Here is a 19,730-nt window from a genome sequence, read left to right on the forward strand (position 1 = left end):
GCTAAGAAGTGCTATGTCAGGGAAAGAAACATCTAGATGAATAATATATTTTGTGAAACATTAATATTTAAGGATAATAATAGAGAACAAAATACAAACAATAAATGTATACCTAGGTCATGTTCTTCAACTCAGATCTACAAAGAGAACATTCACAGCACCACAGAATCACTATTGCCTCCAATAGCCGTGTCTTCCTCCTCTCCAGGGAACACTGCCTACCTAAGACTTGTACTGCCATAGAATATTTTGTCAGTTTTTAAACTTTATGTAAAGTCATACAGTATGTTTTCTTGTGTGTCTAATTTCTTTGACTCCAAACTGTGTTGAGATTCACTCATGATGTTGTTTATGGCAACATTTCATTCATTTTTATTATTATAGAGTGTGCCTTTGAATGATCACATGACCATGCATTGACCCATTCAACTAATGACAGAGATTTGAGTTTATTTCCAGTTCTTGACTATTACAAATACAATGGTGCAAATTATCATGATGATGACTTGGGAAAAAGTATTTATTATTATTTTTTTGTGTTTAATTCTTGGCCTTATATTTTTATTTTCTTAATGGTATGCTGTACTTCAATGAGCCAAGTTACTCATCTCAGGTTTGACTCATCAACTTTTTTTCTGTCCATGTAGTGCTCTTCCAGTCAGTCAGTTCCATACAATCGCTCAGCCATGTCTGACTCTTTGCAACCCCATGGACTGCAGCATGCCAAGCTTTCCTGTCCTTCACCATCTCCTGGACCTTGCTCAAGCTCACATCCATTGAGTCGGTGAAACCATCCAGTCATCTTATTCTCTATCGTCCCCTTCTTCTCCTGTCTTCAATCTTTCTCAGCTTCAGGGTCTTTTCCAATGAGTCAGTTCTTCCCATCATGTAGCCGAAGTATTGGAGCTTCAGCTTCAGCATCAGTTCTTCCAATGAATATTCAGGACTGATTTCCCTTAGGACTGACTGGTTGGACCTCCTTGCCATCCAAGGGACTGTCAAGAGTCTTCTTCAGCACCACAATTCAAAAGCATCAATTATTCAGCATTCAGCTTTCTTTATGGTCCAACTCTCACATCCATACATGATTACTGGAAAAATCATACTTTGACTAGATGGGCCTTTGTCAGTAATGTCTCTGCTTTTTAATATGCTGACCAGGTTGGTCATAGCTTTTCTTCTAAGCATCAAGCATCTTTTAATTTCATGGCTGGAGACATAATCTGCAGTGATTTTGGAGCCCAAGAAAATAAAGTCTGTCCCTGTTTCCCCATCTTTTTCCCATAAAGTGATGGGACCAGATGCCATGATATTAGTTCTCTGAATGTTGAGTTTTAAGCCAACATTTTCACTCTCCTCTCTCACTTTCATCAAGAGGCTCTTTAATTTCTCCTCACTTTCTGCCATAAAGGTGGTGTCATCCGCATATCTGAGGTTATTGAGATTTCTCCCAGCAATCTTGACTCCAGTTTGTGCTTCATCCAGGCCAGCATTTCACATGATGTACTCAGCATATAAGTTAAATAAGCAGAGTGACAATATACAGCCTTGATGTACTTCTGTCTCAGTTTTGAACTAGTCCATTGATCCAGTCCCTAGAACTCCTTATAGTCTTCTAAAATAAACATTGTCTACTCCAAAATTACAAAAATGTTCTCTGAGAGTATCTCACAGAAGTGTAATTACTTTTTTTTTTTTGCATATAATTGTACATTGCTTCTAGGATTGACATCTGTGTAGGATAAGGGTCAAGTGTCCTGTTTTCATATGGGTATCCAGTTGACTCAAAATCTTTTTCTGAACAGACTATTCCCCAGTGCAGTGCCACCTGTGTGATAAGCGAAAGGGCACATATGTCTGAACGCATTGTTTAGACTCTCTGTTCTGTTCCACTGTATCCTTTGTCTCTCCTTGCCCCTGTACCACATTTCCTTAATTATTGTAATTTTATAGTAAGTCTTGAACCTTCCCTGGTGTCTCAGAGAGTAAAGAATTTGCCTGCAAGGCAGGAGACCTGGGTTTGATCCCTGGGTTGGGAAGGTCCCCTGGAGAAGGGCATGGAAACCCACTCCAGTATTCTTGCCTGGAGAATCCCCGTGGACAGAGGAGCCTGGCGGGCTATAGTCTATCGGATCACAAAGAGTTGGACAGGACTGAGTGACTAAGCACAGATAGTAAGTCTGGGTACCTTTAATTTAAAGAAGTTATGTTTTTGCTTTTCTTGCCAACTACTTTGGTCAGTCTTGGTTTTTGTATTTGGTATATATTATTGAGCTGAAGCTCCAATACTTTGGCCACCTGATGTGAAGAGCTGACTCACTAGAAAAGACGCTGATGCTAGGAAAGACTGAAGGCAGGAGGAGAAGGGGATGACAGTGGATGAGATGGTTGGATGGCATCACTGACTCAAAGGACATGAGTTTGAGCAAGCTCCAGGAGTTGGTGATGGACAGGGAAGCCTGGTGTGCTGCAGTCCTTGGGGTCACAAAGAGTCAGACACGACTAAGTGACTGAACATCAAGGTAAATTTTGAATCAGCTTATGTTTCAGACATACAAAAGCACAAGTGAATTTGATTGAGGTCAGATTTAATCTGTATATAAATTTGAGAATGACTGACTTTGACAACATTGAGTTTCCCAATTCACTGACAAAATATATCCCTTCATTCAGTTAGGTCTTGACTTTCTCTCAGATGTTTTGCACACCTTTAACTAGGTTTTCTCCTAGGCATTTTATGGGTTTGATGTTATTAGTATTTCCTTTAGTGAAGGTTTTCTAGGAATGAATTCTCTCTGAACTTTACCTGGATTCCCCAAATGTTAGATTAGTATTTTGCTTTGATCCTTCTTTCTTTCTTTTCTCTCTCTCTCTTGCTCTAGCTTTCCCTTTCTCTCCTAATTTGTCCCTCTCCTGCCCTCTTTTTCCCTGAGTCTGTAAAATCTTTCTGGATTAGGTTGCAGACATGATGCTCCTTTATCCCTCCCTCCCAACAACAACAACAATACTTCTGGGAATTTCCTTACATAACCACAGTTCAGTTAAACCTTTAGAGATGTCAGTCCCTGATGACATCTAAATGCAACCACATGAGAAACCCCAAAGAGAGAATGCCAAGTTGAGTCTTTCTCAACTTACTGACCCGGGAAATCATGAGCAAAATTTAAAACTAAATTCCTTCAACTACTAAGTTTGGGGGGAACTTTTGTTATATAGCATTGTTAACCAGGCACTTACCATAGGACCAGCATTTCTAAATAGAGGAATATTTATCCTCTGATTTTCCATTTTACTATTTCTACTTTATGTTGATCTAATGTGCTGATACACTCATTCTCTAGTTCTTAATTTCAGCTGTTAACTTTTTCAGCTGTAGAATTTTTTTCTGTTTTTTTTTTTACAGGCAGTTTTCTTTTATTCTGTAAGTTTGTCTGTATTTTTCAAAATTTAATCCTATGCATACCCCACTATTATTAGAGAAAAATAATAAACACTATTTTCATTTGTTTTTGTTATCATTTCTCTGCCAAGATACACATTATGCCAATTAATTCTTTGTGCACTTTAATCATGGCTATTTAAATTCTCTGTCAGACTATAAAACTCTTAGAGGAAAACATAGGCAGAACATTCTTTGACATAAGTTGCAACAAGATCTTTTTTGATCAAATTCCTAAAGAAAATAAAAACAAAACAAAAAAATAGGATCTAATTAAACTTAGAAGCTTTCACATATCAAAGGAAACCATAAACAGAACAAAAAGACATCTCTCAGAATGGGAGACAATATTTGCAAATGAAGTAATTAACAAGGGATTAATCTTCAAAATGCACAAACAACTCAATCAACAAACCAAACAATCCAGTGAAAAAATGGGAAAAAGACTTAAACAGACATTTTTTTTTTTCAGACATACAGATGGCTAACAAATACAACATCACTAATAATTAGAGAGATGCAAGTCAAAACTACAGGCAGGTAATACTTCACACTAGTTAGAATGTCTGGCATTAAAAAAATCCACAAATAAATGCTGGAGAGAATGTGCAGAAAAGGGAATCCTCCTACATATGAGGATGTAAATTGGTACAACTACTGTGGGTTGCCATGCCCTCCTCCAGGGAACATTCCAACCCAAGGATCAAATCCAGGTCTCCCACATTGCAGGCGGATTCTTTACTGTCTGAGCCACCAGACTCAGAAGCCCTACACTATTGATACTAAGTATAAAATAGATATTGCTTGGAGAATCCCACAGACATGGAGCCTGATGGGCTACAATCCATAGTGTCACAGAGTCAGACACTACTGAAGTGTCTTAGCATGCATGCACACAGAAATAGATAAATAATAACATTTTTATAGCACAGGGAACTCTACTCAGTGTTCTGTGGTGACTAAATAGGAAGTAAATCCATGAAAGAGAGGATATGTGTTTGTGTGTGTGTGTGTGTGTGTGTGTATATATATATATAAACAAATAGATAGATAGAAATAGTTGTTGTTGTTTAGTCGCTGAGTTGTGTCTGACTCTTTTGTGACCTCATGGACTGCCATGCTCCTTTGTCCATAGGAATTCCTAGGCAAGAATACTGGAGTGGATTGCCGTTACTTTCTCCAAAGGCTCTTCCCATCCCAGGGATGGAACCCCAGTCTCCTGTTTAGCAGGCAGATTCTTTACCACTGAGTCACCTGGGAAGCCCATATGTATGTGTATAACTTACTAAATTTGCTGAACAGCAGAAGCTACCACAACATTGTAAAGCAATTATACTCAAATAAAAATTAATAAAACAAAATAAATTTTCTGTCAGTAACTTTAAGAGCCAAATACCTGGGATATTTTTTAATGTTTCTTTTTGCTCTGGTTTTCCATGAGATCTCCTTTATGCAAGTATTTTTAGAACTGCAGCATTGTAGATAAATAATTGTACAACTCCTTCAGAAAGGCTTTTGTTTTGTTTCTTCTATTTAGGGCTGGATTAAGGATAGAACAACTTGTTTAACTCATTCTTAGGGCAAAGCTTGGCTTAAAACAGGAATTGTGCCATTGTCAGGACCAGGGCTCTTCGCAACACTAAGATTATGGTAACTTTACCAGTGTGTTCCAGCTTTCATCTCTCATCACTAGGTCATTTTTTTCTTTTGAACTTTTTACTTTGTGTTGGGGTTTAGCCGATTAACAATGTTGTTATAGTTTCAGCTGAACAGCCAGGGACTCGGCCATACATATACATGGATCCATTTTCCCCCAAACTTCCCTCCCCTCCTAAAAATTACTTAATTTAACTGACTTTCCTGTTCTTTAACCCTCCCAACCTTCTAATCATCGCTGTTTCTTCAGGAAACCAGACCCAGGTGCTGCCCCAGTGCAACGACTCGCTGTCTGAACCAGCAGGCTCTGCGGCCTCTGAGGAGAGCGCCCCCTACTGCTCAGGTGAGGGTCCCACGGAACAGAAGACCCTTCTCATTCCCCAGGTCACGGCCCCATTGTCCCATTTCTCTCTCCTCAGACAGCAGGCAGCTCCGCCTGGTGGACGGGGGCGGTCCCTGCGCCGGGAGAGTGGAGATCCTTGACCAGGGCTCCTGGGGCACCATCTGTGATGACGGCTGGGACCTGGACGATGCCCGCGTGGTGTGCAGGCAGCTGGGCTGTGGAGAAGCCCTCAATGCCACGGGGTCTGCTCACTTCGGGGCGGGATCAGGGCCCATCTGGCTGGACGACCTGAACTGTGCTGGAAATGAGTCCCAGGTGTGGAGATGCCCTTCCCGGGGCTGGGGGCAGCACGACTGCAGACACAAGGAGGACGCGGGGGTCATCTGCTCAGGTCAGCACTCCACACTGTCCACAGGCTGGAGGAGGGGTGGGGCCCTGGAGGACGGGGGTCTGAGCCCTGAGGGAGAGATGCTGAAAGGACCAGAGGAGGCTTCCTCCTGTGGAGCCTGTCTTTCCAGCAGAGGGGAAGACGAAGTGCTTTCACTGCCTCCTGCAGCAGCTGAGATTCTGGTCCTTTCTTCTCAGCAGTGTTTCCTGGCAGAGCCTTTTCTCACAGTTTTTCTTGAAATCAGGGCTCAGCCTTCTGGTACATAGAGTAGAGAAGTCTTAAAGCCTCTCTGCTAGTTTTTGTTTGTTCTATAACAAATTTCTACATTGTTAGTGGTTTAGAACAACATATTTATTTCCTTACACTTCTCTAGCTTAGATGTCCAGTAGGGATCTCACTGGACTGTGATAAAAGTTTCAGCAGGGCCACGTCACTTCTGATCCTCTGGGAAAGAATCTGTTTCCTGTCTTTTCAAGCTTCTAGAAGCTGCCTGCCTTCCTTCACTCATAACCCCCTTCTGTTCATCATCAGACCAGCAATGCTCCTCCTCTCTGACATTATCCATATTCACATCTCCCTCTAACCAGAATGAGGAAAAGGTTCCAATTTAAAGGACAGTGAGTCTAAGAATGTGATTAGATTGTGCTCAGGTGGTTAATCCGCCCACATTTCAGATTACTCTTACCATCCTTAGGACCATACCTTAATCACATATGTAAAGTCTCTTTTGCCAGATAAGGAAACACAGACACAGCTTCCATGTAGACATCTGTGGGTCCATTATTCTATCTGCCTCCACACTGTCCACATCACATCCCTTTCATACCCTCTCTTAGATGTTTTGTCAGGAAGCAGGTGTCAGCTCCCTCTCCCTGCAGGTGTCCAGGTTGGTCTTCCTCTCGGTTCATATCCACCACATCATGGTGGTAGAAATATTTAGAAAGACAGACACAAATGGACAAAGTCAGGTGAAGAGGAGACAAGTTTCACTCTGGTCATCTAATGGATTTGCTTCCTCAACCTGGTCACAGATGAATGTTCACATTTGGGGGAGAGAGGAAGACCCAGAGCACTGAGTGGGGTGCTCACTGTGTCCTGTCTCCTCCTTTTGATCTCAGAGTTCCTGGCCCTCAGGATGGTCAGTGAGGACCAGCAGTGTGCTGGGTGGCTGGAAGTTTTCTACAACGGGACCTGGGGCAGTGTCTGCCGCAACCTCATGGATGATGTCACCGTGTCCATCATCTGCAGTCAGCTTGGCTGTGGGGACAGTGGAAGTCTCAACATCTCTGTTGGTCTCAGGGAAGGTTCTAGACCCCAGTGGGTAGATTTAATTCAGTGTCGGAAAACTGATACCTCTCTCTGGCAGTGTCCTTCAGGCCCGTGGAAATACAGTTCATGCTCTCCAAAGGAGGAAGCCTACATCTCATGTGCAGGTGACTTATGTCTGTTTCTGTGTCTTTCCCAACTCTGTAGGATGTTATTAGTGAGATTTGATATTTTAAAATCTAAGTGATGGTTTAAGTTGAGTTCATAAAATGAAGTTTGGATGGAGCTAATTTAATCTACATGTTCCAAACTTTCTTTTTTAAAATTTTTAAATGATATAACTGATACAACAGTATATTTTTTGCTGTGTACAACATAATGCTTATATGTTTATGTGTATTGATAATGATCACTACAGTAAGTCTAGTTATATCTCTCTATATGGATCCATATATATGGATCCATATATATATAGTTAAATATTTTTCTTAGATGATGAGAATCTTTAAGATGTATTTTCTTGCCATCTTTCAAATAGACAATACAGTATTCACTATAGTCACCATGCTGTATGTTATATCTCTTCACCTATTAATTTTATCATTCAAATTTATACCTTTTGATTACCTTTGCTGCACCAAATCCCCCACCTCTGGCGGCCACCAACTACGTAGCATCTCTGAACTTGCTTTTTGTTTTAATATTACACATATAAATGAGATTGCATGCTATTTTTCTTTCTCTGTCTGATTTGTTTCACTTGACATAATGCCCTCGAGGTCCATCCATGTTGTTAAAACTGGCAAGATTTTCTGCTTTTTTATGGGTGGATATAAGTCTATATTACATTTTCTTTATCCATTCATCAGTGAAGACTTACATTGACTCATATATATTGCTATAAAATACTAAAAGGTAATACTGTTAAAATGCTGCAGTCAATACGTCAGCACATTTGAAAGATTCATCAGTGGCCACAGGAATGGAGAAGGTCTGTTTTCATTTCAGTCTCAAGGAAGGGCAATGCCAATGAATGGTCAAACTGCCTCACAATTGTGCTCATTTCACATGCTAGCAAGGTTATGCTCAAAGTCTTTAAAGTTAGGCTTCAGCAGTAAGTGAACTGAGAACTTCTGAAATGTACAATCTGGGTTTAGAAAAGGCAGAGAAACCAGAGATCAAATTGCCAACACTTGTTGGATCATAGAGTAAGCCAGAGAATTCCAGAAAAACATCTGCTCCATTGACTACATAAAGCCTTTGACCATGTGGATCACAATGAACTGTGAAAAATTCTTAAAGAGATGAGAATACCAGAGCACCTTACCTGCCTCCTGAGAAACCTGTATGCAGATCAAAAAGCAGCAGTTGGAGCTGGACATGAAACAACCGACTGGTTCTATATTGGGAAAAGAGTTTGTCAAGGCTGTATATTGTCACGCTGTTTATTTAACTTATATGCAGAGAACATCATAGGAAATGCCAGGCTGGATGAATTACAAGCTGGAATCAAGATTGCTGTGAGAAATATCAACAACCTCAGATACACAGATGCTACCACTCTAATGGCAGTTAGTGAAGAAGAACTAAAGAGCCTCTCATTGAGGACGAAAGAGGAGAGTGAAAAAGCTGACTTACAGCTCAACATTCTAAAAACCAAGATCATCAGCACTTCGTGGCAAATAATAGGGGAGAAAGTGGAAACAGTGACAGATTTTCTTTTCTTGGACTCCCAAATCACTGCTGACGGTGACTGCAGCCATGAGATTAAAAGAGGCTTGCTCCTCTATGACAAACCTAGACAGTGTATTAAAAAGACATATCGCTTTGCTGACAAAGGTCCATATGATCAAAGGTATATTTTTTTCAGTAGTCATCTTTGGACGTGAGAGCCGGGTTATAGAAGAAGCTAAAAAGAGTTAATTCTTTTGAATTGTGGTTCTCGGATGCCACAGTTGCATTAAGAGTCCTTTGGGCAGCAAGGAGATCAAACCAATCAATCCTAAAGGAAATCAACCCTGAATATTCATTGGAAGGACTGATGCTGAAGCTGAAGCTCCAATACTTTCGCCACCTGCTGAGAAGAGCTGACTCATTGGAAAAGACCCTGATGCTGGGAAATATTGAAGGCAAAAGAAGAAGGGGACCACAGAGGATGAGATAGATAGCATCACTAGTTCAGTGGACATGAATTTGAGGAAACTTTGGGAGTTAGTGAAGGACAGAGGAGCCTGCCATGCTGCAGTCCATGGGGTTGCAAAGAGTCAGACATAACCTAGCAACTGAACATATGTTGATGAAGTGATCATTGGGTTTTCAAGTTAGTGTTTTTGTTTCCTTCAGATAAATACTTCAAAGTGAAATTGCTAAATCGTATGGCAGTTCTATTTTTAATTTTTGATGCACCTCAATGCTGTTTCCATAGGGGCTGCATCAACTTACATCCCTCTAACTGTGCAAAAGCTTTCCAGTCTCTTCACATTCTCCTCAACTCCTGTTATTTTTTCTTTTTGATAAAAGCCTTTCTAGAGGATATGAGGTGATATCTCATTGTGGTTTTGATTTGTATTTTCTGATGACTAACAGTGTTGAGCCCGTTTTCCTGTACCTATTGACAAGTTGTATGTATTCTTTAAAAAATATCTGCTCAGTACAGTATTGTAAAGTAAAATAAAGTAAAAATAAAAATTAAAAAAAATCTATTCAGGTTCTCTGCCCATTTTAAAAAAATCAGATTATTTTTTTGCTACTGAGTTGTATGAGTTCCTTGTGTATTTTGGATAATAATTCTTACAAGAAATATAATATACAAATATTTCCTTCATTTCCATAGGTTGCTTTTTCACTTTGTTGATGGTTTCCTTAATTGGGCAGAAGCTTTTTAGCCTTATGTCATTACAACTGCTTGTTTTTACCCTAGTTCCCTTTGCTTTTGGTGTCAAATCCAAAAAACCATCATAAAGACTGGTGTCAAGGATTTTATTTTCTGTGTTTTCCTGTAGGAATTTTATGGCTTCAGGACTTGTGATCAAGTCTTTAATTTATTTTGAGTTAATTTTTGTGAAGGGTGTAAGATCGTGGTTCAGTTTCACTTTTGAAAGTGTCTGTCCTGTTTTCCCAATGCCATTTACTGAAAAAACTGTCCTTTTCCCACTGTGTATTCTTGGCTTCTTTGTCAAAAATTAATTGACCATAGAAATTTGGGTTTATTTATGGACTCTCTATTCTGTTCCATTGATCTCTGTGTTCATTTTTATACCAATGACATACTGTTTTGATTAATATAGCTCTGTAATATAGTGTGAAATCAAGAAGCACGATACCTCTAGCTTTGTTATTCTTTCTCAGGATTGCTTTGGTATTGAGCGTCTTTTGTAGTTCCATGCAAATTTTAGGATTGTTTCTTCTATATCTGCAAAAATTTCCATTGGAACTTTGGTAAGGATTGCAGTGAATCTGTAGATTGCTTTGGGTAGTATGGGCATACTAATATTATTAGGGCTCCCAATCCATGAGCACAGAATATCTTTCCATTTATTTGAGTCATCTTCAGTTTCTTTCATCAATGTGTTTATAGTTTTCAGTGTACAGATCTTTCACCTCCTTGGTTAAATTTATTCCTAGGTATTTTATTCATTTTCATTCAAATGTAAATAGAATTGTTTTCTCAGTTTCTCTTATAGGAGTTTGTTGTTAGTGTAAAGAAATGCATATGATTTTTGTGTACAGATGTTTCTTCTACAACTTTACTGAGTGTATTGGTTCTCATATTTTTGGTGAAGTCTTTAGTGTTTTCTACATATAATATCAAGTAAGGGGGCTTCTTTCCTCATGACTCTGATGGTAGAGAATCTGTCTGCAATGCAAGAGACCTGGGTTCAGTCCCTGGGTCAGGAAGATCCCCTGGAGGAAGGAATGGCAACCCACTCCAGTATTCTTGCCTGGAGAATCGCAATGGGCAGAGGACCCTGGCAGGCTGCAGTCCTTGCGGTTGTAAAGAGTCAGACACAACTGAGTGACTTACACTTTCACTTTAAAATCTGCAGATAGTGTCAATTTTGCCTCTTCCTTCCAGATTTGGATGTCTTGATTTTCTTTTTATTGCCTGATGGATCTGGATGGGACTACCAAAACTAAAGTTGAATAGAAGTGGTGAGAATAGATGTTTTTGTCTTGTGTCTGATTTCAGAGGAAAAGTTTTCAGTTTTTTACAGTCATGTATGATGGTAGCTGTGTACTTTTCATATGGTCTTAATTATGTTGAGATGCAATCCTTCTATACCTACTTTGTAAAAGAGTTTTTACTGTAAGTGGATGTTGAATTTGTCAAACACTTTTTCTGCATTCTTTGAGGATATGATTTTTACCTTCATTTTGTTTATTTGGTGTATCGCATTGATTAATTTGTGAATGTTGAACTATCCTTGTATCCTTGGAACAAACATCACTTGATTATGGTTTTTGATTTTTTTTAGCGTATTGTGAATTTCAGTTTTCTAATATTTTGTTGATGATTTTTGCACCTGTATTTATCAGACTATTAGCCCATAATTTTCTTTTCTCATGGTGTCCTTATCTGGCTTTGGTATCAGACTAATGTTGGCTTCAGAAAGTGAATTTGGAAGTGTTCTTTTCTTCTGTTTTTGGAAGAGTTTGAGAAGGCTCCACCACTAAATACTGTTACATTGGGAATTGAGATTTCAGCAATAAATTTTTGAATGAAATAAATAAATGTTGGCGAGGGTGCCAAATAGTCAAACCATAGCACCTTATTCCTTCAACATTTCTCTCTCTGTTTGTCTTTCTCCTTCCCTCCGCCTCCACATACACACACACACACTCCATTCAGGTACACCTTGAATGGTATGCTGGATGTTGCCTGAAACCCATAGCTAAGAGAATGTGGGATCAGATACTTCAAAAGCAGAGGATCACTCCCTTCCTTGCCTCTCTTTGCTCATCTCTTTGTCTTTTTCATTTGAAGGCCAAAGAGGCATGAAAATATGAGAACCCTGTGAATTGAAAGTTGGTAAAGTCTTTGATCATGAAATGAGCAACCTGCTCACAGAGGTCCTGCCATCATTTTCTCAGAGGTTCTCTGCATAGAGTGGGTAGGAGTTTTGATAGGATGATCTGCAAAGAATATATAAATGTTGATACTTTATGACAGATACTATTTACCCTTCTGTTTTTTAAAATTTATATTTATTTCTGTCAGCTTCAATTCTTTCATATATATTTTCAGTCTTGTTTATTATTTCTGCATCTTCTCAATACAAATTTTTCTCACTAGGCTTTTTTTCTGTATTGCAAAAATTTCTGGCTTACTCAGTGTGTACATATATGTGTCCATATATCTTCTCAGAATTCTACTAAGTCTTTCCTGTATACTTCCTTTTTAAGAGATTCCTAACCAACACTACGGGCTTTTCTGGTGGCTCAGACAGCAAAGAACTGCCTGCAGTGTGGGAGACCTGGGTTTGATCCCTGGGTAGGGAAGATCCAGTGGAGAAGTGAATAGCAATCCACTCCAGTATGTTTGTCTGGAAAATCCTATGGACAGAGGAGCCTGGTGGGCTGCAGTCCACAGGGTCACAAAGAGTTGGACATGACTGAGCAACTAACACACACACACACACATAGCCAACACTACATTGTGGAGCAATTATCTCCCAATTAAAAACAAATTTAGAAAAGAGAGTTTCCTTTCACAACAGTAGTCTTCACTTGCCCACTTGTCACACTGAATAATAGGTCAGAGTAGTTTATAATCTATCTAATAATTTTCCATTAAAATTATGTACATGAGATTTTGAATATAAATTGACTCTGTGCTTCTGGACTGATTATTTTTAATGTGAACTATTATCATATACTGTTACCTTTAATTTATATTTGGATTACTATTTCACTGATTAGTATGATTTGAAAAAAATAAATTTTATTTCACTGAATTTTATCTATTCATTCATTTAGTAAATATTTATCAAGCCCCTATCTAAGTATTTAGAAAAGGTTTTCCATAGATATTTGTTGGATGAGTGCATAAAATGTGCAGGCACTGTCCTAATAGCAGAAACATGGCACATATAAGATATACAAGGTCCTTCTTCTAATGGAACTTTCATTCAGAGGAGTGTGTGTACATTTGTAGATGTCTGTGTTTATATTTGCTGTGGGGTGTGAAGACTGATAAACAAGTAAATATTTAAAGTAATTTCAGCTGGTGATCAGGTGCAGTGAATGTTTCAGCCCAGGAGATAATGAGCCTGTGTTTTCATATGTCATTTGCACTGAGCCATGGACCTTAGAGAATCTTATGTGGGGACAGGACCACCCTCAGCTGTTCCTGATCCACTGTTTCCCTGTTGGGTGCAGGAAGAAGACCCAAGAGCTGTCCAGCTGCTGCCCCCTGCACAGGTGCGTCAGCCCCGCCCCCTCCCCTGTGGCTCCCAGGGGCTCCTTCCTCCCACCAGGGCAGTCACAGGAGGGGCTGCTGCCTTTTCAGACAGGGAGAAGCTCCGGCTCAGGGGAGGAGACAGCGAGTGCTCAGGGCGGGTGGAGGTCTGGCACAGCGGCTCCTGGGGCACCGTGTGCGATGACTCCTGGAGCCTGGCAGAGGCCGAGGTGGTGTGTCAGCAGCTGGGCTGTGGCCAGGCCCTGGAAGCCGTGCGGGCCGCGACATTCGGCCCTGGAAATGGGAGCATCTGGCTGGACGAGGTGCGGTGCGGGGGCCGGGAGTCCTCCCTGTGGGACTGTGCTGCGGAGCCCTGGGGGCAGAGCGACTGTAAGCATGAGGAGGATGCTGGTGTGAGGTGCTCTGGTGAGTGAGGGGCTCGGGGTCCACCCTGGGTGAGCTGAGGCAGTGTGGGGGCAGTGGGTTGGGCCAGGCGTTGGGGGGAGTTTGTGTTCAGATATCCTGGGTGCTGGGGCTCTGATCTAGGATCGGGGAACTGGGAGGACTGGACACTGATGTTGTGGAGACTGAGGGGTGATTTCAGGCTCAGGAGGGAAAAGGTTTGCCCTGCGTTCTGGCCAATTCTTCTTCCCCGCACTACTGTTTTTCTCTTTAGGTGTAAGGACAACATTGCCCACGACTACAGCAGGTACTGTGATCCATCCACGGGCAGGGGGGAATACTCAAATACTGGGGACCTGTCCTGCAGGCTCTCTGACAGCTCAGAAGAGGAAAGAGTCTGAGGAGCTGTGGCTGTTGGGGAGCAGCCAGGGCATCGCACTGGGGCAATCCCCTGCCTTGATGTCCAGGGTCAAATGTTCTCATGCCCGGGGTCCAAGGAAGTCTGGTTCCCATGTTGTAGAATCTAAGGAACTCCCACTTGCCCCTGTGTGTTGCTCCTCATCAGTGAGGTGTAGATCCCAGGACTGTTTGATGCTCTGTCTCCTGAAGCCCAAGGAGAGGGGATGAGCTGGGTCCTCAGAGGCTGTCTCGGCAGGGCAGCTCCCTGACAATCCCCAGCTCTGCCTCGGGGCCACACTGGCCAGAGTGGAGTTGACTTGTCTCAGGACGAGACCTGGGGGAGCCCTGACACTGTCTGAGGCTGAGACGCCATTGTCCGGAGCTCCTGAAAATGCTGACACAGGAGATTTCTCTGTGCCCAAGACTATTTCTAGCCCTTTTTCCTGTTCTCCTAGGGACAAGAACAACCTCAAATTCTCTCCCTGGTATCTTCTCCCTGCCTGGGGTCCTCTGCTTTATCCTGGGGTCCCTTCTCTTCCTGGTCCTCATCATTCTGGTGACTCAGCTGCTCAGATGGAGAGCAGAGTGCAGAGGTGGGCTTCATGGGAACCTGGGGGCCAGGGAGAGTGTGTGGAGGCAAGAGATGGGGCAGGTGTGAGGAGGGGAACCTGGGCCAGGTACTGTTCTGGGTTGCAGACTCCATGTGCTCCGTGCTGAGCTCTAAGGGCTGAGTAGACAGAGGATCTTAGGACTGGGGTGTGAACTCTCATGAGTCATTGCCTTTCCTGTGAGACCAGACAAGCGCTGAGCTGTAATCAGGGTCAGATGAGGGGAGAAGGTGCTGACATGGTACACGGGGTAGGAGACGACGATGAGGTCCTGGAAGCCCCCATATGAGCACCAGGGAGGTGAAGGTGGGCTGGCTGGATCAGGGTATCTGGGGAAGCTTCTCTGACCTGCTGGGTGATCTCTCAGCCTTATCTAGCTATGAAGATGCTCTTGCTGAAGCCGTGTATGAGGAGCTCGATTACCTTCTGACACAGAAGGAAGGTCTGGGCGGCCCAGGTGAGTGTCTCTGTCTGCCCTCCTGGGATCTCTGGTTGTCGCCACCCCCTGGCTGTGCACATCTTCTCAGCACCTGCAGACCCCATGTGTGCCCCAGGCTAACAGAGACGGCTCCTCCAGAGAGGCAGAATGGCTCTCAGAGCCCCGTGATCTCCCAGCCTCTATCTGCACTGCAGAAGCCAGGCCTGTCCCTTCTCAGCTTTAACACAGGTCCCGTGGGTGTGGGGTGGGTCATTCTGTGTGTTGTGTGATGTTTGTCTCCACACGAGGCTTCCTGTCAGATTCTCACGGACTAAACTGCCGTATTACACCAGAGATGGTGAGGACAACAATGACTACAGGTCTGCTCCAGGAATGAGAGGTGGACCTGCTTGGCTGGGCTTTGGGGAGGAGAGTTTCCGTCAGAGGAGATGTAAGGGGAGTGGTTTTCCTCTGATGGACCAGAGGCATCCCTTGTGTCCAGATGGGGTTCGTTCTTCTTCGCTGGCTGTTCTGTGATGTGCACATCGGAGGTGGTCTCTCTGTGTCCAGAATCACCACAGGCACAGAATGTTTTTTAAAAATAACATCTGTAAAGTACAATTTGTCAAAGTCCTTTAGCAATGCTCAAGGGTGGAAGAGTTGCTTTGAGATATGTAGTTTCCACCAGAAAATATTAAGATATGTAAAATCATGTTTTGGCTTATGGACACATAACAAGGAAACATGGTCTTAGAGAAAAAAGTCTTTTGAAACAAGGAGTGACTGGTGCCTCTATTGAGAAACACAGAAACTCTGGGTCAGAAGGTATATTAGGTATTCCCCAGAACAACCCACTTACTGTGGTTTCATACACTCCCTTGTCTGCTCTTGGAACCCCCAGATCAGAGGACTGATGTCCCTGCTGAAAATTATGATGATGCTGAAGAAGCACCAGTGCCTGGAACTCCCCCTGCCTCTCAGGGGAGCGAGGAGGAAGTGCCCCCAGAGAAGGAGGATGGGGTGAGGTCCTCTCAGACCGGTGAGTGGGGTCAGTTGATCTCCTGCAATCTTTCTATCTGGAAGAGTGAATTTGTGCTCCTCAATGCCCAGCCTCCCTAGAGATTCAAAACATAGGTAATCTCATACATTTGGTAGCATCATCTTGACCATATGCCATATTTAATGCTGTCAGACTCCTTGCAAGGAGTGTGGAATCACTCTGCTTTTGGCATTTATGTCTCCATAATGTGACATAAACTTATCACTTTATATGTGATATACTTGCATGAAGATTTTTAGATTAGGGAATTTCCTGGTGGTCCAGAGGTTAGGATTCTGCACTTTCACTGCTAGGGCCTAGGTTCAACCCTGGCCAAGGAACTAACATCCCGCAAGCATTGTGTCATGGCCCAAAGAGAAACTTATTGATTAATTGAGCATATTTAAAAGAAAGCTAAGTGCTGAAGAATTGATGCTTTTGAACTGTAGTGTTGGAGATGACTCTTCAGAGACCATTGGATGGCAAGGAGATCAACCCAGTCAATTTAAAGGAAATCAATCTTGAATAGTCATTGGTAGGACTGAGCTGAAGTAGAAGCTCCAATACCTTGGCCAACTGATGTGAAGAACTGACTCCTTAGAAAAGACCCTGATGCTGGGAAAGATTGAAGGCAGGAGGAAAAGGAGATGACAGAGGATGAGATGGTTGGATGGCATCACCGACTCGATGGATATGAGTTTGAGGAAGCTCTGGGAGTTGGTGATAGACAGGGAAGCCTGTTGTGTTGCAGTCCATGGAGTCACAGAGAGTCAGGCATGACTGAGCAACTGAACTGAAATGAACCAAATTCAAAAGTGGAACAAGCATTTTAATAATATCTTTGCACTGTCACACACATGAAGGCTAACCATTCAATATCACAATAATCCAGGTCTACGCCGAATCAGTAATGCTGAAGAAGCTGAAGTTGCCGTTCTATGAAGACCTACATGACCTTTTAGAACTATCAGCTAAAAAAGATGTCCTTTTCATTATAAGGGACTGGAATGCAAAAGTAGGAAGTCAATAGATACCTGGAGTAACAGCCAAATTTGGCCATGGAGTATAAAATGAGGCAAGGCAAAGGCTAATAGAGTTTTGCCAAGAGAATGCACTGGTAATAACAAACATCCTCTTCCAAGAACACAAGAGAGGACTCTACATGTGGACATGATCAGATGGTCAGTACCGAAATCAGATTGATTATATTCTTTGCATCCAAAGATGGAGACACTCTATACAGTCAGCAAAAACAAGAAGGGGAGCTGTTTTGTAAAATTCAGATTTAAATTGAAGAAAGTAGAGAATCCCACTAGAGCATTCAGGTATGACCTAAATCAAATTCCTTGTGATTATACAGTGGAAGTGACAAATAGCTTCAGGGCATTAGGTCTGATTGGCAGACTGCCTAATGAATCATGGATGGAGGTTTGTAGCATTGTACAGGAGGCAGGGATCAAGACCATCCCCAAGAAAAACAAATGCAAAATGGCTGTCTGAGGAGGCCTCACAAATATCTGAGAAAACAGGAAACATGAAACCAAAGGAGAAAGGAAAGATATATTCATTTGAATACAGAGTTCCAAAGAATAGCAAGGAGAGATAAGAAAGCCTTCCTCACTGATCAATGCAAAGAAACAGAGGGAAACAATGGAATGGGAAAGACTAGAGATCTTGTCAAGAAAATTACAGATACCAAGGGAATATTTCATGCAAAGATGGGTACAATAAAGGACAGAAATATTATGGACCTAACAGAAGCAGAAGATATTAAGAAGAGGTGGCAAGAATACATAGAAGAACTATACAAAAAAGTCTTCATGACACAGATAATCACAAAGGTGTGATGACTCGCCTAGAGCCAGATATCCTGGAATGTGAAGTCAAGTGGGCCTTAGGAAGCCTCACAACGAACAAAGCTAGTGGAGGTGATGGAATACCAGTTGAGTTCTTTCAAATCCTAAAAGATGATGCTGTGAAAGTGCTGCACTCAATATGCCAACAAAATTGGACAAGTCAGCAGTGGCCACAGGACTGGAAAAGGTCTGTTTTCATGCCAATCACAAAGAAAGGCAATGCCAAAAAATGTTCAAACTACTGCATGATTGCACTCGTCTCACATGCTAGCAAAGTAATGCTCAAAATTCTCCAAGCCAGGCTTCAACAGGACATGAACCATGAAATTCTAGATGTTCAAGCTGGACTTAGAACAGGCAAAGAAACCAGAGATCAAATTGCCAAAATTCGCTGGATCATCGAAAAAGCAAGAGAGTTCCAGAGAAACATCTATTTCTGCTTTATTAACTATGCCAAAGCCTTTGACTGTGTTATCACAACAAACTTATATTTCAGTAGCTGCGAGAAAACACTCATTGTCTAGAAAAGAGTATTTCTCCATCTGAGGGCCTGTGTAGTTTCCGGGGAAGAGATATCTGTGGCTGCACCTGTGATACTATTAGTGGACATTTGGAAACAGGAGTCAAGTCAGCTAAGAGCAGACTTGGGTTGTGAGTGAGGAATTCAGATTTTTCCTGTTTCCCGTCTCCCTCTTATTGTGAATTTGCATCTATCACCTGTGAAAGGAGAACATTTAGATTCCTTTTTATGATTCTTACCATTTCTGGGCATCTCCTTTGTACTGTGTTGCCTGGAAGCAGGTCTCCCAGAGCCCTGAGCACAGGTCTCCTGTGATGCAGGATTTCCACATGCACTGAGGCCCGGGAGACCACATGAACTGGATCTGAGAGGACAGCTGGGATCCATCCTCACTGGGACTCATGTGAAATAGCTTGAGTCTCCCTCCCCACACCTGGGTCCCAGGGAGGCTTTGTCATAAGCACTTGCTTGACTTCCTTCCACCAGGGGGTTCTGTCCCATCCTCACGTCTCAGTTCTAATCAAACTTCTCTTTTCTATTTCAGGCTCTTGTCTGAACTTCTCCAGAGAGGCTGCTGATCCTGGGGAAGGAGAAGAGAGCCTCTGGCTGCTCCAGGGGAAGAAAGGGGATGCTGGGTATGATGATGTTGAACTCAGTGCCCTGGGAACATCCTCAGTGACTTTCTCGTGATGCTGTATTAAATAGGAGATGAAGCCTGAGATATTTTAATTGCCTGTATTTCAGTAGAGTAGTGCTGACCTGTAATTGTGTCATATGAAAATTGCTCAAAATGAAATATTCTGAATAAATAAACTTTTCGCTGTGCTGTTAATTTAGCAAGTTCCATGCCAAATCCTTTTACAGGATTGGCCCTCAAATGCCATCTTCTTCAAAGGAAATGCAAGATGAGTGAGCTGACCTGCTTTCTCACCTGTCTTAGAGGCTAATGAGGGCATGCTCACAAGTGCTCCAGGTCACTCATTTCATAAAGGATGTAAA

General features: G+C 42.2%; 1 protein-coding gene across 1 annotated transcript in view; it reads left to right on the top strand.

Moving 5' to 3' along the window:
- Positions 1–19,421, top strand: part of LOC138077653 (antigen WC1.1) — a 51,239-nt gene extending 31,818 nt beyond the window's left edge. The window contains exons 11-20 of the mRNA XM_068969760.1: positions 5,346–5,438; positions 5,515–5,829; positions 6,945–7,259; positions 13,471–13,512; positions 13,601–13,915; positions 14,166–14,198; positions 14,746–14,883; positions 15,266–15,355; positions 16,218–16,355; positions 19,276–19,421. Of these exons, the coding sequence (XP_068825861.1) occupies positions 5,346–5,438; positions 5,515–5,829; positions 6,945–7,259; positions 13,471–13,512; positions 13,601–13,915; positions 14,166–14,198; positions 14,746–14,883; positions 15,266–15,355; positions 16,218–16,355; positions 19,276–19,421 (1,625 nt within the window). The remainder of the gene's footprint in view (positions 1–5,345; positions 5,439–5,514; positions 5,830–6,944; positions 7,260–13,470; positions 13,513–13,600; positions 13,916–14,165; positions 14,199–14,745; positions 14,884–15,265; positions 15,356–16,217; positions 16,356–19,275) is intronic.
- The last annotated feature ends 309 nt before the right edge of the window (positions 19,422–19,730 follow it).

This window comes from Capricornis sumatraensis, chromosome 4 (genome assembly GCF_032405125.1).
Source record: "Capricornis sumatraensis isolate serow.1 chromosome 4, serow.2, whole genome shotgun sequence".
NCBI lineage: Eukaryota > Metazoa > Chordata > Mammalia > Artiodactyla > Bovidae > Capricornis > Capricornis sumatraensis.